Here is a 19,594-nt window from a genome sequence, read left to right as displayed (position 1 = left end):
AAACCAGCAAGAACATTCCCCAAAGGTAAGAACATAAATTCTTCCCTTGCCCCCAATACTCCTCTCCCCACAGCATGGGAGCTCACTGAAAAAGGATCCAGGAGCAAGAGACAAACATGTCCAAACTATATATACACATACATACATACATACATACATATACATATGTATATATATATGGATATAAAATAATAACAACAACAATGACGACAATAATAATAATAAAAGAGATACAGTAACACAGGCCTGCCTAATTGTACCAGTTAAGAAAGGAACCCCCAACACAATTGATACGATTATAAACACCTTGTTCTGACATAATGGCCTGTACAACAGACCCATAAAAATGATTTTTTTTTTAAAAAAGAAAAAGATATTTAGACAAACGAGAAATCCCCTTCCTATGTTGGAAATGATAACCCACCTTAACTTGTCATCGTGACTGCTGGAAATGATAAGTAGTCCTTTTACTTAATTTTTTTGTGTTTTTTTTTTTTTACATTTTTGGTTAGAAAGTTCTCCAATCCATGAAGCAATCCTGAAAAGACAGTGTTTATTACAAAATTAGGCGAATGTCTGTCCCATCTTTCCATCCTTCCTGTTTTTGTTTGTTTTCCTTCTCTCCCTTGTCCCCAGCAACATGGTGAGAGAAAGCCAATCATATTTTCAGTTTTAAACCCAGCCAGCAGCCAATCCCCCTGCAAAGTGAAAAGGCTGGTGGCAGCCCAGCTTGACCCAGCTCACTGTGCCTTAGAGGCAGTAGTGGTGGTGGAAGCAGCCCCACTAGCAGAGGCCACAGTGAAGAGAGAGTTTTGGATGGACTCAGCTGAGGCGGAGGTGGCATGAAGGCTGGCAACTGGTCCAGAGGTCCCTGCGGAGGCTGCAGCTGCAGAGACCAGGCTAACTGGGTTGCTGGTGAGCAGAGATAGGTTCTGAGGATTCAGGAACAGTGGGGCAGTCACGATGTTAGGAGTTCCTCCTGCATTGGCAAATACCAGGTTTCCAGTTGCATCCAGTGATGTTATTGGAAGAGATCCACCAGATGCAAGAGCTAAAGAATGAAACCCACATACAGGTAGGGATGAGAGTATTAATATGAAGAGGCAGAAGGAAGGTCATTTACAAAAGTTCTTTTAGTATTTCCTGTGGCTAGAGAAATAAAGGCTGCATATGCCAGAGTCCATTACTTTATCACACAAAGTACAATGTATTTATAAATCCCAAATGAAGCTAATCATTCTAACAAAGCTGAAAACTCTAAGCCATCTAATGGTTGTGTTCCTCCACAACCTAGGAATCTTGGAGGCTAGCTTTCAAGAGTCAACAACCTATTCTGTCTTCCTGAGTTTTCGCACAATATATCATAGAATGAAATATATTTTACATAAAGCTTTCACCACCTCTAAAGTAAGGTGAAAGTTGCAATAATTAAATGAAATATCTACTTGCTTAGAAGGAATATAGAATATTCTCAAGCATAACATAATTTTTGTCTGTTTTCTATAAAGGAAAAGAGTCTATCAGACTACTTCCTAGAAGACTAGAAGAAATACTAGTGACTTAAGTAACCCTAAGTCAAGTAACCAAAATTAGTAAAGGATTCTGACTCCTCAACAAAGCCAGGATAGGTGTGCACACGTTGTTAGTGCAATCAGAAAAGCACCATCAATATTCTGTGTTGTATACCCGGGCATTCCTTCTTTCATTCTCCCTATGATCTGATCCAAGAAAAAAATTTAGCTCTCTCAGAAAAGGTTGTACAATTTACTGTATGTAAGGGTTATGAAAAATGAAATTTGCATTTTTCTTGTTGGCATAAAATAAACTAGTTCACTATTTATATAGGTATATATGTGTGTGTATATGTACACACACACACACACACACACACGCACGCATGCACACCCCCCCAGTCAGGAATGACTACCAGATGGTGATCCCCTATTGTATGGCATCAGAGTACAGTTGTGATGTGGGGCCTACTGCAGCCTTTGCACGTGCATGTGATTCCTGGGCTGGGGGTGAAGATCTACTTCTAGGTACCATCCCATACCTTCCAGGGCCCTAAGGATAGGCAGTAAGTTTTGTCCCAGGTCTCTGATACTCTAGAATAAAGTCGCTAATGTGCATACCAAATGTCCCAAATTAGAAGTTAGCTGATTATTTTAAAAAGGTCAACTCCTACTTCAACAAAAATTTCTCTATATGAAAAGACTTCCCTCTCTCGGCAATTAATTTTATGTATCATTTTGTCAAAATTAGAGCAAAAAAATTTAGACACTAAGCTAGAGTTAGTTGTAATGAGAAAATTTTGAGCGTCCCTTGGTAGATGTGACTTGTAGATATTTTATGCATTTTGTGATTATTTTGAATGAGTTTTCTCCACTATTTCCTCCTAGATTTTGTTATTACTACAAATCCATATTGTTGATTTTTGTGCCATATTACTTTATTGGAGGTAATATTTGGTCCCTATGCTGATGCTGTGGAATTTTCTAAAACCGTCATCTCATCAGCAAATAGAGATACTTCTGCCATGGTTTATACCTTTTGTTCCCTCTTGGCTTACTGATCATGCTAGCATCCCTGCTTAGATGTAATGTGATTTCATGTACAATATATTATTACCAAAGGTCCCTGCATATGCCAAAAGAAAGCTTAAGAACCCTCAGAATTTGATTCTAGTTGTCCCGCTGCTTGTTTTTCCCTGAATAGTAACTCACAGCAAGGCAGACTCTAAGGTTCACAAAAGGTTCTTACAAAACCCCTAGGAAACAAGATCACAGAGATGGAGTTGGAAGAGACCTCAGAGATCACCTAATCTAACAACCTCCTTTTTCAGACAAGGCCCAGAGAGACTTTCTTAAGTCATCCAGGTAAGTGGAAGATCTGAGATTCAAACTTGGGTTAACCCCATTCTATAGATGAGGAAGTGAAGGCTTTGAAGAGGCTGACTGATTTGCCTGTGTCACACACCCCACAATTCAACATCATAGACCACAGGTTTGGAACTTGAAGGGACCTCTGATTAAATGTCCAGTCAAAATTTGGATCCCGGCCTCCAGATCTGAAGGCCAGTGCCCTAGTAACAATGCTAGAGTTCAGCCATATAAGGCCAAGAACTCTTAATTTGATCATGAACCATATTAGCTATAAAGGAAAAACTAAAGCTCATTTCTCCGACTGATTTAGTGTTTATCTTTCTTCGAATCCAACAATTACATCTTCTCAAAGATTTTACAGTAACTAAACCAATCAAGCTTTTGGCTACCACACGCCCTTTGTTTTGTAATGCTTGAATGTCTTTATTAGAAACCATTGTACATTGTCACTGTGTTGGTTTCTCATTCCTTCTCTAGACAGTAAGCTCCCTGAGGACAAGGCCCATGTTCTATTTCCTTGAGCTCCTTGCACGACTCTGCATACACAGCAGGAGCTGGAGAAGTATTTGCTAAATTATATGTGATGGGCACCTCAAGGGTCAACCTGCTAAAGAAATGATTTCTTTTTGGATAGGCTGTGTTTCTTCAGAAGGCACGAAACAGTTTTGACAAGGCACTCTCACTATGGAGCTACAAGAATCCAAGGATGAGTCATCTATGGAATGTCAGTAACACTTTTAACAGAACAAAGTACACTTCCCAGGAACCTCAGCATGCAAAGGACCCCAAATGTAGCAGTTAATAACAAATATCTAGAGGCTTTAGGGAGACAAATCTCTATCTTCAGGCTCTTTATACTTTTAAGAGAGCAGAGCCCAGCATGTTAAAATTTTCTTTTAAAACAAAATGATATATTGTACATGAAATCACATCACATCTAAGCAGGGATGCTAGCATGATCAGTAAGCCAAGAGGGAAAAAAGGTATAAACCATGGCAGAAGTATCTCTATTTGCCGATGAGATGACGGTTTAGCATACATGTGATATACTCACTGTACTACGGGGTCCTTCCACTCTGGATGGCCCCAATTGCCACAAAGTTTTCTCCTAGACTGAGCTGAAATCTGCCTTCCCTCTATCTCCTGCCTAGTATTCCTAGCTTTTCCACAGGAAAGCTTGGCAAATCCTTGGGAGTCAGTGACCCTGTTCTTTCTTCCTCAGCAGCCACCTGTCTCTCCTCCCTCCCACACAATTTCTCTTCCAGAGCCAAGGTCGTCCTTCACTGATTCTCAGGGAATATGATCTGAAATTCTCTCATTGCTGTGGGATGCTCTCTATCTAGCTATCAGTCTTTCCTAAAATGAAGGACCCAGAACTGAACACCCAACTCTAGCGAAGCTCTATCCAGGGCCAAAAAACAATGGGAACACTACCTCCCTGCCTCTCTTTAGGCAGCCTTGGACAATTTGCTGTTCTGGCTGCCGGATGGTTCACTTTGAGCACCACTAAGCTCAGCAGATCTTTTTCGGATAATCTGTTAGACTGCCAGGCCTCCCCCAACTTGTCACTTGTGAAGGTGACAGCTATGTAAGGCAACGGGAACTGCTATCTTGTAAAAATCAAACAAAATCCCCCACCTTATTCAACATTTTATTTGGGACAGTTCTTTAATGAAGAAACAAAAAACCTACATTAAGAAGAAAAACGTTTCTCTGTGAAAGAGAAGACTGAAAACATCTCAACTACAGTATCCCTTGAACTTGGCAAGACTGAAAATGTAAGCATATTCTTGATTTATATGGTATTCATATATGGGATTACAAGCAAGCTATAAATATAAGCAGTACAAAACTTTGATTTCTCAACTTGCTTACCTTATATCACCAGCATCCAACCCTAAACCAATATGGGAGTGTCATTTTCTGTTCTGAATCCCCAAATAATAGCTACCTGTCTTGCAAAGCTTCTATCAGCGCTGACATACTTTCTCTGTCCTCAAGAACATGGATAATCACCAACCTTATGCTCTCACCCTCCCACCCCATTCCCCAAAAGGAACGGCCAATGGAAAAAATGCAACTGACCTTGAATGGTTGCGAGTGTACTGTTGCTCATCAGAGCCGGGCTGAGAGCACTGCCCAGCGTCCCTGGGTTGAGACTGAGTAAGGCACCTCTGTAGTTCCGAAGGAGGGAACAAAGACAGGGAGAAGGAGTTACTTTCCAGGAAAATTTATCATCAGTCTGAGCATTAGCCACATGGAGAAAAAGAGAGGAAAATATAGTTGGGGGAAATGCATATGGAATTTGAGGAGCCTTCTACAGCCTTTCTGTGATATCAGATTCTCTTTGTACTGCAATGGGTTTGAACAGTGCTTCACAAGTGCTGTTCTCCTTCATGCTTACTAAAGTAAAGCTTTTTTGCTGAAGAGTAGTTACTGATTTACACAAATTGTAAAAAATGTTTTTTTAGTCATTTAGATACTTTCCCCTCTTGTTTTTCAAAAGAAAAAGAGTTTCAGTCCAAAGACTTAAATTTTCAAGAAACTTCTCATATTTCCTATAGTGATAACAGAAAATTTGGGAACTTACAAATCTCTCTCTTTACAACCTGAAATAACAGAATAGGTCATGAAAAAATAATTCTGGAAATCTACAATGCCTTTGCATTTTGGATTTAGAAACAAGTAGCTGATGTAGTTAATTAGAAAAAGCAACGGACTGGGTGGCTATCAGGATGATTTACATTTGTTTTCTGACTCTACTGCACAGACACTTTTTACTTGAGGGTGTATACTGTGAATGACTACATAGCTTGGATATGTGGAGAGAAGCCCAGTATCAAGAAAACAAAGAACTGCTATCGGATCATGTGTGCCGGCTCTCGGTCTTGGTCCCTCCTGACTTTGTACTTCAAAGTGTCCATCTGCAGTATCAAGATATTGGCCACCTTCTCTTCAGAGTGTTGTGAAATGTATTTAAATCTACCTAAGGCATCATGATTTTCTTAAAGAGTGGTTACAGAACAGTTAATTACAAAGCCTTAAAAAAAATTTTGATTGAGAACAGAGGATGGTGAAAAGACTTTGTTCTAAGTAATGTGAACACCTCATTCACATATTCCCTGAGATAGCAGTGAAAAGGCAGCTCCTTACCCAGCTGCAAACTGTGAGGGTGCCATCAGCCCTGGACTTAATCCTGCTGCAGCAGCCATTGCAGCCAGACTGGCATTGGCAGGCAACTGGGCAGCTCCTTGGAGGGCAGCTGCTGCCGTCTGCAGCCCGGATGCTGTCACCATCACCTGGCTGGTCCCAAGAGGGGAGGACAGAGGGGTGGAGGTGGTCTGTGTTGTGCTGGTCTCGCTGGCACTGGATGCCTCAGAGGCGGAGGCAGAAGGGGAGGGGCTCAGAGAGGGGGGTGTCACTGCTGAGGAAGCTGGAGGTGCTGTCGAAATCACTGTTGCGGTGTTGTTGGAAGTGGTTTCTGTAGTGCCTGAAAGAAGGAGCTGGATAAGTAAGTGGAAACTTTAAACATGAAAATCCTTAAGTAAAAAATGTTTTTTTGGGAAAAATGAATACAGTCCGCTTTTTGTTTTTACATCACCTACCCCTCTCCATCTCCTCACTCAGCAAAACTTTTTTTGTAACAAAGGTTAAACAAGAAAAGAAAAAAAAAACCAGTTCTGCAAAAACAACACATCCTGAACAGCTGATTCTATGTACAACATACTTTCTTCCACTCTTCTCGAGGGCTAAGCTTCTGGGCCATTATAATCATACAGCTTTCAGTTTCATTTTGTTGTTCTTTTCACTTATATATCGTAATTATTGTCTATTGTTATCCTGGTTCGGCTTCTTTTTGTATCAGTTCACATGTCTTCGGGTTTTTCCGAATTCTTTAAAATTTGCCATATATTACGGTACAGTAAAATTCAATTTTATTCATGAACCACAATTTGCCTAGCTATTTCACAAATCAATGGGAATATACTTTATTTCCAATTCTTTGACACCAAAAAAGTGTTACAGTGAATATTTTGGTTATATGGGACCTTTGTGCCTTTGAATTCCATGGAGGCACATACCTAAAAGTAGGATCTCAGAAGAGCTGCTTTCCTCAAAGACAGTAGGATCATCTGCACCACTAGGCCACTAACAATGTTTTACTTGGCCTTCTTCTCTATAGCTATTTCTTTATGTTCTTTCCTAGCTTGATTTAACTGTAACTACAAAAAATAATCTTAGGAAAAGAATCTTAAAAACACATCTGAAATATAGTTTTGAAACTTTAATATGAAAAACCAAATACATAAAAGAAAATGAAGAAATGCAGAATAGGAAGAACTCCCTATCAGCTTCCTTCTTAGGGACAAAAGACCATCATGGAACACAACTTCAGGATGAGAACAACTACCCTGAAAAAAGAGGCTCATAGTACACTCCCCACGCCCCGCCCAAACTCCCCCAACAATTTAGCCCTTCTGAAATGGTTCATCTTCATCAGAAGCCTGAGATTTCTTTAGAGGTCTGAATAGAGAATAAAAATTAACCCAAAGATTTTTTTTGGTGGGGTAAGAATAGATGTAAACACCAATTTCCACAGCTGCTAGTCTTCGAACAACCCCAACTGTCCATTTAAATATCTCTTTTTCTCTCAGGAAGCATTTGTAGTTCTCAAGAACGAGCTTTAAAGAAGCATGCGCTTTATCACTGAGACGACAAAACCTGCCATGTCTGACACTCCGATGTCACAAACACTGTTATTTATTTATTTTTACAAAACCAAGGTCCTGGGAACACTTTGGGGTGTAAGAAAAATAGCCAATATCTAAACAGAAATGACTGATGTCGATGAGAACTTCTGAGATTAAAAACCAATCCAGCAAACTGCTTTAAGTTGGTAGAAATGCCTGTAATTTCCTAGGGAGTACTGATATGATGCACTCTTGCTCTTGTTCTCTCCCCTTCTCTGTCTCTCCATTTAATGTCAAAGCATGAACTATCTTGGGAGGGGAGAGGAAGAAAGTCCTTCCCCTGATTTACAACTTCTGTGACATCAGGTGATTAGTAAACTCTAAGAGGAGTAAGAAAGAGATCTTTGTGCTACAGATAAACCAACTTGGTCGTCTAGAACAACTGTATGAATGCTATGGAGGCCACGTGGATCTTACTTTAATTAAATTAATTCTGTTAGACTTACACGAACTGATACCAAGTGAAATAAGAAGCAGCAGAAAAACAACACACTCAATGAGGGCTGATGCAAATAGAAAGAAATAACACCATGAAACCAAGAAAGGCTGCAAAATGATAAAGAACATGACTGGCCCCAAAAAGAGATATGAGAAGATGCATCACCTCAGCCTTTGCAGAGGGGAGGGGGTCCATGGGTGCAAAACACTGCATGTAATACTTTCTTCCCCAATACATTTTTCAATGTATTTATTGGATTTGCTAAATTTTTCTTCTCTTTTAAAAAAAATTCTTTGTTATAGGTGATGGCAGGTCACGGGGGGAATTCAGACCATTTGAAAAAAGGTATCGATAAAAATCCTTAAAAAAATTAATTTTGTTTTCTAGGATTTAATTAGATGCTTTCATTTTTTTTTTTTTTGCAGGAGGGAAGGCAGAGCAATTGGAGTTAAGTGACTTGCCCAAGGTCACATGGCTAGTGTGTCAAGTGTCTGAGGCACATTTGAACTCAGGTCCTCTTGACTCCAGGGCTGGTGCTCTACTCACTGCTTCTAATGAGATGCTCTTTGATAGGAGTAACCAAACAGTATTATTTATTCAGCCTGCAGAACCTGAATGTCAAGGATACCATGTAGTGAGTAAGTTACAATACATCTGGCCTGCCAATACAAAAATTTCGGCATGGAAAGGATATGTCTTTAAAAGTATTATATCTTTGGAAAAAGTGCCCAGAGAATAGATACTAAGAGCCCACTAAGTGCCAGGTATTGTGCTAAGTGCTAGGGACAGAGGTACCAGAGAAAGAGATATAAAAAATATACTTCTGATGGAACAGGTAACATAAAGCCATAGCAGCAGGGCTGGATGGCATCCCAGAGACCTTCAGGTCTAACTTCATCATTTTATAGTTGAGGAAACTAAAGTTCACATTAGATCACACAGGTAACATGTCCCGATTAGGAAAATAATCATAGGTTCAACCCTCTGCCATACTTCCTTCATTCTGCACTTATTTATTAAGTCCCTACTATGTGCCAGGTACTGTTCTAGGAGCTGGGGATACAGAGACAAAGAATAAAACATTGTCTGCCCCCAGTAAGTTCTTATTTTATTGGGTGGAAGTGATATGTGCATAAATAACTAGGAAAATGTAGGATAAAATAATTTTGGGGTTATGGGGGGAAGGAAAGGAACTAGCATTAAGGATATGTCAAAATAGGTATCATTTAAGAGGTAGCAATTCTTTCACTACATGGGTAAATAGTATCTTTCAAAAATCCTGTTTCTGATAAATTAGACACCACTGTCTACCATACTTTTCTCATGTTGTCATTGTTTCATTTTCCAAGTATCTACTCTAAATTTTCTTCTTTATAATACTCATTTGTTGTGTTCTAGGGACAAAAAGAACAGGTCAGCGTCCACTTCCATATGAGAGGCCTTCAAACACCTGAAGACAGTGACCAGTCCCCTCTAGTCTTCTCTTCTCCAGGCTACCAATTCCCTTGACCTATCTTCCAAAAGTATGTTGTTAAAGCCCTCTGCTATCCTAGAAGGATTCTTGTGAATGCTTTATAGCTTACCTATTTCCTTCTCAAAATGTGGGCTTCTGAATGCTTTGCCTTTTTATCTGGAGGCCAATTAGGGTGAAGTGACTTTCCCAGGGTCACACTGCTAGTGTGTGAGGCCAGATTTGAACTCAGGTATTTCTGACTCCAGGGCTGGTTGCTTTACCCACTGCACCACCTAGCTACCTCTTATAATGGTAATTTAGGTGGGACTTTTTTTTTTTTTAACTGTTTTCACTTCTGGTGCACTGAGGTAATTAAGTACCTTTGATGAGTCTTGCTTTTCAAATGTAATGGCAAGCAAAGTGAACTTTTTGCTGTTTTTTATTTTGGAGCCCTTTTCAGCACTAGGGTAGTCAAGTGCCTTTGATTTGCTAAGTGTGAAGCTCCAGGCCCACACACTTTGGCTAACTAGATGTGAAGTCCCAGGCCCCTAGGAAGGGTATGTATACTGGGAGGTTAGCATTTTGCTTTGGGGCTCTTACTCACTGGAAGTGTCCTGTGATTTGACCAGAAGAGACTCTGGGTAGCTGCTGGAGCACCCCCCAGCACCAGATGTTGGTGCCTCTCTCTCTGGTGACTATGTAATTCTTTAGTCAGACAGCTAGAAGCCTGTCTGTTGATAACTGTGTGTGTTTGCTCTGTTTATAATTTCTGTTTGTATTTGCTCTGATGTTCAGGGCGCTGGCTTTTCCCCTGAATGATATATGTATGTTTGATTAAAGTGAGAATGTTAACCCCTTAATGTTGCTTTCCTTAGAAACGCAGATCAAAAGAACTCATGCTGGCAGCCCTTCTGTGTGCTGGTCTTGCACCCCCACAGCAGCTGCTACCCACAGTGTTGTTATACCTCTTACTTTGATGCAGCTGAGATGACTTTAGTTTTCTTGGCTACCAAAGAACTACTCCACAGTCACAGTGGGGAAACTCCCTTAGTGAGCAGAGCTCTGTTTTATACCTCGAGTGCTGTTTGATGACCCGAGGCTTGTTCAATGGATTATTTCTGTTGCTGAATCCTTCAAGGAATCTTGAATTATTTTGATATATATATGTGGATTGACAGTGGGACAATTTTCCTTGTTGGAAAAGAACCTTCAAGGTAGCATTTTGTTATACTGAATCAAATATTTTATTGTAATCAACAAAGACAGTAGGTTATTACATGCTTTAGATGTGTCAGCTAATTATGAAATGATAGAGATGTGGTCTATTGTAGAATATTGTTTCAAAAGCTTGCTAGTTCTCCACTAATACCCTCATTGAGGATATATGTCCTCAACTAATGTACAGACAACTCTAGGAGGGTTTGTACAGATGAGGTATCTTGTATGGACAGGAGATAGGTCAGTATTTGCTACTGTTCTCTTGGTGATATTTATTGTTTTTAATAAAGCCCAAGATTTTTCCCCCTAAGACTTTGGTATCTTTATACACTCTTTCCTTCAGATACCTTGTATAGCGGTCCCTCAACACTCTCACAACTGTGTCCACTTTCTGTATGGATTTCTTCTACATATATCTGGTTCACCTTGCTGTTTTTATTCTCTTTAATGCCATTCCAACCTGTCTTATAAGTATATATCCAGGACCATGGTGTTAGGCCAAGTGTAGCAATTCTAATGTCCTGGATGGAGAAAACAGGGTTATATTTTTGAAGGAAATCTTGAATGATTTTGATATACGAATAGGAAAAAACATGTTTAAAAAAAAAAAGAATCTGCAGGGTGTCATTTTGTAATGATTTCTACAAATCATTTCGGTTTTTTTTCCCCTAGTCTTTTTCTTTTAGGGTCTTTCTGTTTTTCTTCTTAAATTCCCTTAAGATAACTTTGCTTAGTTGGACATGTTGACATACCTTCTTGAAATTAGTTTTATTCCCATTGCTTTTTGCTGCTTTATGAAACTGTAAATATACATATATCTGTGTTCATATAAATATACACTGCTTCGTAAAGCAGAGAATGTATACACACACATATAAGTATATATTTATAAATATACATAATGTATTCTTCCATCCATCTATCCATCCACTGACATAGATTTAGACACATACCCTCTGATACTTGGTGACTTTAATGCCAAACTAGGAAAAGGTGAAGATGAGGAGAAATATATGGGAAAGCATGGTTCAGGAAGAAGGAAGCCACAAACCCATAGATTACACAAAGCCCCAAGCCTGTATATCACGAACCCATGCTCAGAGGAAAGAATTGTTAAGCACAAGTCAGAGCAAATACCAAATAATGCCTTAACAAAAGAAATAGATTATAGATAGCAAAAGACACTTATAATTGAAGAGGTAGTTATTTTCAAGGCTATCTGCTCATTAGAGTTAAGCTAAAATGTACTCATTAGAGATAAGAATTAGTAAAAAAGATTAACAACAACAAAAAAACAACAAATAAAAAAACTCAGGAAGAATGAAAAGAACATACAGGTACAGCTGAAATGATATAATCCTCAAACCAATCAATCAAAAAATATTTATTAACTGCTTACTATGTTCCAGGTGTTGTGCATGAGCTGGGGATACAAAGAGTGAAAATAATGCCTGCCCCCAAGGAACTTCCATTCTAATGGAAAAGAGAACATGTAAGAACATAGAAATACAGAGTAGATGGGAGGGAACCTTAGAAGGAATCAGGAGAGAATTCCTGTAGGAGGTGGTACTTGAGCTGAGTCTTAAAGGAAGTCAGAAGTTCTATGAGGTGGAGGTTGGGAGGGAGGCCATTTTAAGCAAGGAAACAACAACCAGCGCAAAAATGAGGGGGTGGGGGGAGTGTCATATGTGACACTCCACCCCTGAAATGGGCTGGTATGGCTGGAATTTAGAGTGTGTAGAGGAGACTGGAAAGGCCAGGTTGTGAAGAGCTTTAAGTGGCAAAGTACTTTCTACTTGATGCTACAGGTACTAGGGAGCTTGGAGGGTGGGAAGGTGACATGCTCACACCTACACATCACTCTTGCAGTTAAATGGAAAATGGACTGGGGGTGGGGAATAGAGTGCCCCGAAGTAGGTCGACCAATTATAAGGTCATTTCACTAGTGTAAGTGAGAGGCAACGAGGGGATATATGTGAGAGACGTAGAGAAAGAAATCACAAAGTTTGGTAACTAAGTAGATACGTGAGGTGAGAGTGGTTAAGGATGTCACTGAGGTTGGGAACTTAGGTAAGGACAGTATATTAGGGAAGAAGTTCCAAAGTAAAGTAGGAAGAGTTGGTTAGAAAATACTGCATTCTGTTTTGGACATATTCAGTCTGAGATGCCCTACAGGATGTATAGTTTAAAATATCAAGCAGCCTGTTGGTGATGTGGGTTAGAAATCAGGAGAGAGTAGGACTGGAGAAACAGACTCCGCATACAGATGATAATTAAATCTAAGAGAGAGGAGATGAAGTAGAGAGTATGTAGAGAAAAGAGGGCCCAGGCAGAGCACTGGAGGACACCCAAGTATTTAATAAACAGAAATAGAAAGACAAAAAAACCCCCCCAATGTTAATTAATTGCTACAAAAGGAAAGAAAGCTCAGAAAATGCCATAGTCAGCAATCAATTGAGTTATCTTCTGATACCAAAGATTCGGCTGCTAACGGCAACAGTGGTTTAGACTACAAACTCATTTGTAAAATTAACAAAGGAGGATGATAGACACATATCAGCAGTACTGTCTCATAAAGCACTAGAAGAATTTTGTTGTTAAAAAGAGGGACCAACTTTTGAGGGAGAAGCATCTTGGGGTAAGTTAAAGTACTGTAAAATTTCCCAAAGGCAACATTATCCCCTTTCTTTTAAATTTTGGATCCTGCTCACTGTGCAACTGGAGTGTCTATCTAAGATACATGTACTGATGGACCTGCTCCATGGGCTGTCCATTTAACTGCATAACACGGTCTGGAAAACAGGCATTATTCATCTACTTGCTCTTTCATTTATGGATAGTGGGTTTAACTCTTGGTGAGAGTATGGATCTTATTTAGGAGGCTCAGTAATGATCTGGGGGGTTGATGCAATTGGCACAATGTTATCTACAAACAGGAATAGCTAGAGAACTTCAGTATCTATAGGGAATCCTTCCATGGGAACCATGTACTGGACATGTTCCACAACAGTGGTAAACATGCAACTCTCTGTATTATGTCTTGCTTGACATGTATAATATTAAAATAGACTGAACAAAATCATCTCTGCTGTTATTTAAAGGAATCTTGTATGAACTGTCTTATGCACAAGAGGCATACTGAATTAATTATTTTTTAGTGTTAACAAACAATAAGCAGAGTGGTATCTCATACTGTCTATGACTTTCATTCAATTGTATGACTATAAAGATGTGATCTGCTTAAATATAAAGAGTGAAAACAATGCCTGCCCCCAAGGAACTTCCATTCTAATGGAAAAGAGAACATGTAAGAACACAGAAATACAGAGCAGATGGGAGGGAACCTTAGAGGGAATCAGGAAAGGATTCCTGTAGGAGGTGATACTTGAGCTGAGTCTTAAAGGAAGTCAGAGGTTCTATGAGGCACAGGTTGGGAGCTGCTCATTTCCTTCTCATACCTTCATTCTGGGTGCCTTTGATACTGGGGGTATTATTCTCATAAAAATTTTGCAGATAAGAGAAAATGGACCAATAGTTTTTGATATTTTTGAGTCACTTTTTGGGGGGGGATAAAAGTAAGATCTGAGATTTTTTTCCCCTAGGCTTTTGGCATTTGCTTCTCTTTTAACAACCCTGAAAATCAATTCATTAATGCCCTTCAAAATTATGTTGTCTACAATCTAGAACTCCTATGTGCTAATGGGTCTAGTTCAGCTGTTCTTCCCATTTTTGCTTTCTTCAGTGCTATTTCTACTTCTTCTATTAAAAAAAAAAATCATAGGTCATCCAAAACAGTGGAAAGGAAGAAGCTTACCTTAATTAGCCTTGTTCAGTTTCAATTAGGACTACTTTATCCTTCTGGAGAGTCTAGGTACTTAGGCTGGTGTTTACATGAGGCTACCACAGAGCAAAATTTCTTATTCTGTAGCTATCTGATAGGTTAGCAGTCATATGCAGTGTGACTGGGGGTGACTAATCTAGAAAAGCAGTAACAGTCTTTGAGACTAATAAACATTGTTTACTTAGAGAACTGAAAAGCAGAAGCCAAATCTTAGGGAAAAAAAAATCTTCACAATTTTAACAACCTGCCATTTTCCTTTTATATCATATTTGAATATTGTAATCCCATCCCATCCCATCCCATCCCATTCCCATTCCCATCCGGCTTAAGCTAGAAAAATACTGAGCTCACTAATTGTTGATAGCAGTTTGCTTACTCAGATAAAATGTTTCAATGCACACTTCAGAAAGCCTAGTGCCCGTACTCCTGAGGTTACAATAAATGTAAAACAAAACAAAACAAAACAAAAAACGGATTTCAGATAAACAGATAAAAAATAGGATATGGTCCTATCAAATCAAATGATCCTATTTGTCAAATTTCATCATACAAGGCAAAAACTGAACCAGGTCATGGAAACTATATTCCATCCTTTAAATAGGATATAAAACAAAAGCATTAGGAAAGAAAATCTGATACTGCTACCAAAGTTGGCTCAAAGGCTATCGATAAGACATGTATCTACTGACCCCAGAAATGGTAAAAATAAACAAATAAAATTTAAAAAAAAATTTTTTAAAGTGGTGGAATTAAACATTCAACAGCTACTTGTTAAAGTGCCTATTCTGTACAAAGTGTGGAGGCAACATGGCTAAGAAAATAAAAGTGCTTGCCTTAGGGTCAAGAAAGGGTTTTTTTGTTTGTTTTTTTGTGTTTTTTTTTCAGTCATTTTTCAGTTGTATCCAACCCTTCATGACTTCATAGAGGGTTTTCTTGGCAAAGATACTAGAGTGGTTTGCCATTTCCTTTTCCAGCTCATTTACAGATGAGGAAACTGAGGCAAACAAGGCTAAGGGACTTGCCCAGGGTCACACAGCTAGATTTGGACTCACGAAGACAAGTCTCCTTGACTCCAAATCTGGTGCTCTACCCACTGCACCACCTAACTGACCATGAGTCAGGAAGACCTGGATTCAAATTCTGACTGCTAACACTAACTCTATGACTCTAGCCAAGTCACGTAAATCCTCTGTGTCTCAGGAAGCTCCCTAAGCTGGTCACCTGAGTCGTAGATTGGTTGCAATTCACACTGGTAGAGGGAGTTGTCGCTGTGGGAGCTGCACCATAAGCCAAAAGCGCAGCTGTTATGTGTGTGTGCATCTATACAGCCTGGGCATGTTCTCTTGTAAGGGTGCAATCAGATACTGTTTGTAAGGAGGTTGGCAGCGCAGCACCTGGCACACAGCTGGACCACATAAATGCTTATTCCCTTCCCTTGTCTGTGAGCATCTAAAGACAAAAACAAAGTGGTGGGGTCCCCACTGTCTACATAATTAAGATAACAGACAGCAAGCCGGGGAATGAGAGAGCACTAACACCTGGGGCAGGACAGGGAGCTTCCTGAGAGGACGTAGCACTTGAGCATCTCAAACCCAGGAAGGAGGAGTCCTATCTGTTTACTTCCACAACGTCCCTCTCATCAGTCGTTCTCTCCCAGACTGCAGGGGTTTGCTCCCTGGTCTCCCTGCTCTCATTGTCTCCTCTCTCCGAGGTACCCACCAAACAACTGCCCAAGTGATACTCCTAAGGCACAGGTCTGACCAGGTCCCATCCTCTATGGCACGGTCAAACTGGCCTTGATGTTCCATCTCCCATCTCCAAGCCTTTGCATTGGATGTCCCCCAACTCCCACCCCCCACAGCTGTGTGCATCTCAGTCCTCTCTCCACCTTCTAGAGACTCAGCTCATGCTTGTGCTGCTGAAATCTTTTGTGACTCCCTTTCTTATCCTCTAGCTATTTTGTAGATACAGCCTTTGGTGATCAGGATTGCTTTTACTGAAATCTTGTTCCAACACCCTTGGGTAGAAGCTGTGTTCAAGACAGTCAACAACTAGTTCAGAAAGTAAAAACGAATAAAAATTGCTGGCAGAAAAAGCTAAAAAGCAGTGAGCAAGGAGGTTTCCTGGGATCACCAGAGCTCCTCACCAAAGCCCTGCAAACTTCTTGTGTACTCTTTTTGCCCAAAGGGCCCACAGCTGTGCCCAAGATCAGTCAGAGTGAGGCCAGGGAAGACTTAAAGAAAGAAGGGGGGGAGGGAAAGAGAGAGAAAGAGGGGGAGAGAGAGAAGGAGGGAGGGGAGAGAGACAGAGAGGTGGGGGGTGGGGTATGAACTCATATCTCCCCAGCTCTATCTGTGCCTGCAACTCAACTCCACTCCACTCCCCAGACCTCTGCCACCAAGAGCACTGGTGGCCAGCATCACAAACAGCCCACCTGTTCATCCTTGCAGCCAACTTGAGGAAGTACCAGCCAAAAGGGCCCCTGTGGATCCCCTCTTCCTCACCTGACCACAGGGAATGTGTCCTCCCTCTAAATCACCGGTATTTGTACATGCTGTTCCCCTTGGATAGACTGTGAATTCTCTGCTTACAGGGGGTTATTTCACTTTCCTTTTTGTGTCCCGCCTCCCCAAACCCCACCCCGGGCTGAAAACAGATCCTGGCACACGGCAGATATCTAATAAATACTTATTGATTAATGCTAGGCTAAGGAGCTTGTATTGTATCTCAGAGGCATAGGGGGAGTCATGTGAGGTTTCTGGGCAAGGAAATTATATCATCAGACCTGTGCTTTATAAAGATTATTCTGGAAGGATTGGAAAGGGAAGAGCCTAGAAGTCAGAAGGCCAAATAAAAGGCTAATGCAGTAGGCCAGTCAAGGGATGACAGAAGTGTGCACCAGGCCGGTGGGGTGATGGGAGATGAAAAAGATTCTGTGGAGGCAGAAGTAATAAGACTTGGCAACTGGTTGGACACGAGGGAGTGAAGGACAGTGAAGAGTGGAGGATGTGAGGAGCCCAACTCCTAGGTTGCAGCCTGAGAACTTACAAAGACTTGCCTGAAACAGGAAAGGAAAAGGGGTAGTGTTGAGAAGATAGATATGCAGTGAGTTCAAGATTCCTATAGGACAGCCAGTTGGAAATGTCGAATAGGCAACGAATAATCCAAGACTGTAGTTCAAGAGAAACACTAGGGCTGGAGAGAGACAGAGAGCTCTAAGTCATCTGCACAGATGTGGTTACTTAACATATGGGGATTCATGAGAGGAATGCAAGGAGATGAGAGAAGAGGGAGCAGAGCTTTGGGGTACGCCGCATGTGGCGATTTTGTAAAGAGTGGTCAGACAGGCAGGGGCAGAACCAAAGGAGAGCAGTATCATGAAAATCCAAGAGACTGCCAGAAGAAAGGTGATCACCAGTGTTATAAGGGTCAGAGTTCCAAAAGCATTAGGGCTGAGAGAGATCATCTGATTTGTTAGTTAGCAAGTGGTACTAAGAGAGAAATGTTTTAGTAAGGAGCCAGACTATAAGAATTGGACAACAAGAAGGTGGTGAACCAGAGGCAAAAAAAAAAAAAAAAAGGTGGACTCTTCTTTCCAGGACACTGGCAATGAAATGGAAGAAAGATATAGGGCAGCTCATGGGAAGCTAGGGCCAAGTGAATGCTATTTTTTAACATGGGCCAACACCTAGGCATATTTGCAGATGGCAATACAGGAGCCAAGGGGCAACTAGGTGGCAGAGTGGATAGAGCACTGCCCCTGGAGTCAGGAAGACCAGAGTTCAAATCTGGCCTCAGACACTAGCTGTGTGACCCTGGGCAAGTCATTTAACCCTGTTGGCCTCAGTTTCCTCATCTGTAAAGTGAGCTGGAGAAGGAAGTGGCAAAACATTTCAGTATCTTTGCTAACAAAACCAGAAATGGGGTCATGAAAAGTCAGACACGACTGAAAAACAACAACAGGAGCCAGGAGAAATAGATATTTGGAGGGAAGTATAGACAGGGAAACCTTTCTGAAGAGTACAAGTAAAGCTGGCAACCTTGGCACAAAGAAAGGCCATCTCTTCCTCTTAGCTTGGTATAAAGTAGGGGAGGACAGGTGAAGGTGTAGATGAATTTTAAGGTGTGAAGTAGGGAAAATTAGAGGTCATGAGAGATGGACTTCATTCTTTTTATAAGGTTAGCCCACCTGCTGAGAGAGAAAGAAATAGGGATTGGCACAGGGAGCTTGTACGTTAGCAGATCTTTTCTTAAGGGAAGAGAAAATTTGGAATAGACCCTGAGGGGAATATGATAAACCAAGCAATAAAGGCCAAAGCAATGTTTGTATAGTAGTGTAGGCTGAAATGAGTCTAGATGACATGACTTTTAGTGGGTCAAGTTGATTTGGTCATGTGACCTCTTACAGAGGTGTCTGGCAATCGAGGATTAGATATAAAGAAGGATGGTTGAGGTAGCCCAGGGTAATAGATTGATAGGTTGGGAGTGATGAAAGGGGGACAAAAGGCCAAAGGCTTCAAGGTGGAGGACAGTATGTAACTGAACTGGCTAACTGTAGGGTCAAGGTAAAATAAGGCCAAATATGGGTGATCAACTGAGCAATCAGGGAATGATGGAGGCACTGACAGGGTGAAAAGGAAAAATGGGTGAGGAGTGAGGCAGAGGCAGAGATCAAAAATAGAAGATTATGATCAGAAAGAAGAATTTCAGATTTCAAGCCCATTGAGGTGGCCTAGTTCTAAGATACAGACTAAGGAGGTTGAGGAAGTTTCTGCTTTGACAAGAAAGCCCCAAATGGTGTCACAAAGTCGGACATGACTGAAAGACTGAACAACTGCTTCAGAATTTACTCATGTCAGAGATCGTGCATAAAACCACTAAGTCTCTAATGTTTAAAGAATTAGAGGCTTTAGATACTTTAAAAAATGAAACAAAAACTAGAAAAGGTCAGGTGTTGCCCTTGCTGGAAACCATAATCACCTTAACACTGGATTGGACTCAAGAGATTGG

The 19,594-nt window shown here is 40.7% G+C and overlaps 1 protein-coding gene across 1 annotated transcript in view; it reads right to left on the bottom strand.

The window, feature by feature from the left end:
- Positions 1-618: 618 nt before the first annotated feature.
- The window catches only part of POU2F1 (POU class 2 homeobox 1), a 129,158-nt gene continuing 110,182 nt past the window's right edge, over positions 619-19,594 (bottom strand). Inside the window, exons 14-16 of the mRNA XM_036753226.1 lie at positions 6,036-6,372; positions 4,968-5,056; positions 619-1,051 (exon numbers count right to left, since the gene is read on the bottom strand). Coding sequence (XP_036609121.1) covers positions 741-1,051; positions 4,968-5,056; positions 6,036-6,372 — 737 coding nt within the window. The 3' untranslated portion in view covers positions 619-740. The remainder of the gene's footprint in view (positions 1,052-4,967; positions 5,057-6,035; positions 6,373-19,594) is intronic.

This window comes from Trichosurus vulpecula, chromosome 4, assembly GCF_011100635.1.
Source record: "Trichosurus vulpecula isolate mTriVul1 chromosome 4, mTriVul1.pri, whole genome shotgun sequence".
Lineage (NCBI taxonomy): Eukaryota > Metazoa > Chordata > Mammalia > Diprotodontia > Phalangeridae > Trichosurus > Trichosurus vulpecula.
This window is presented reverse-complemented; position numbering and strand designations above follow the sequence as displayed.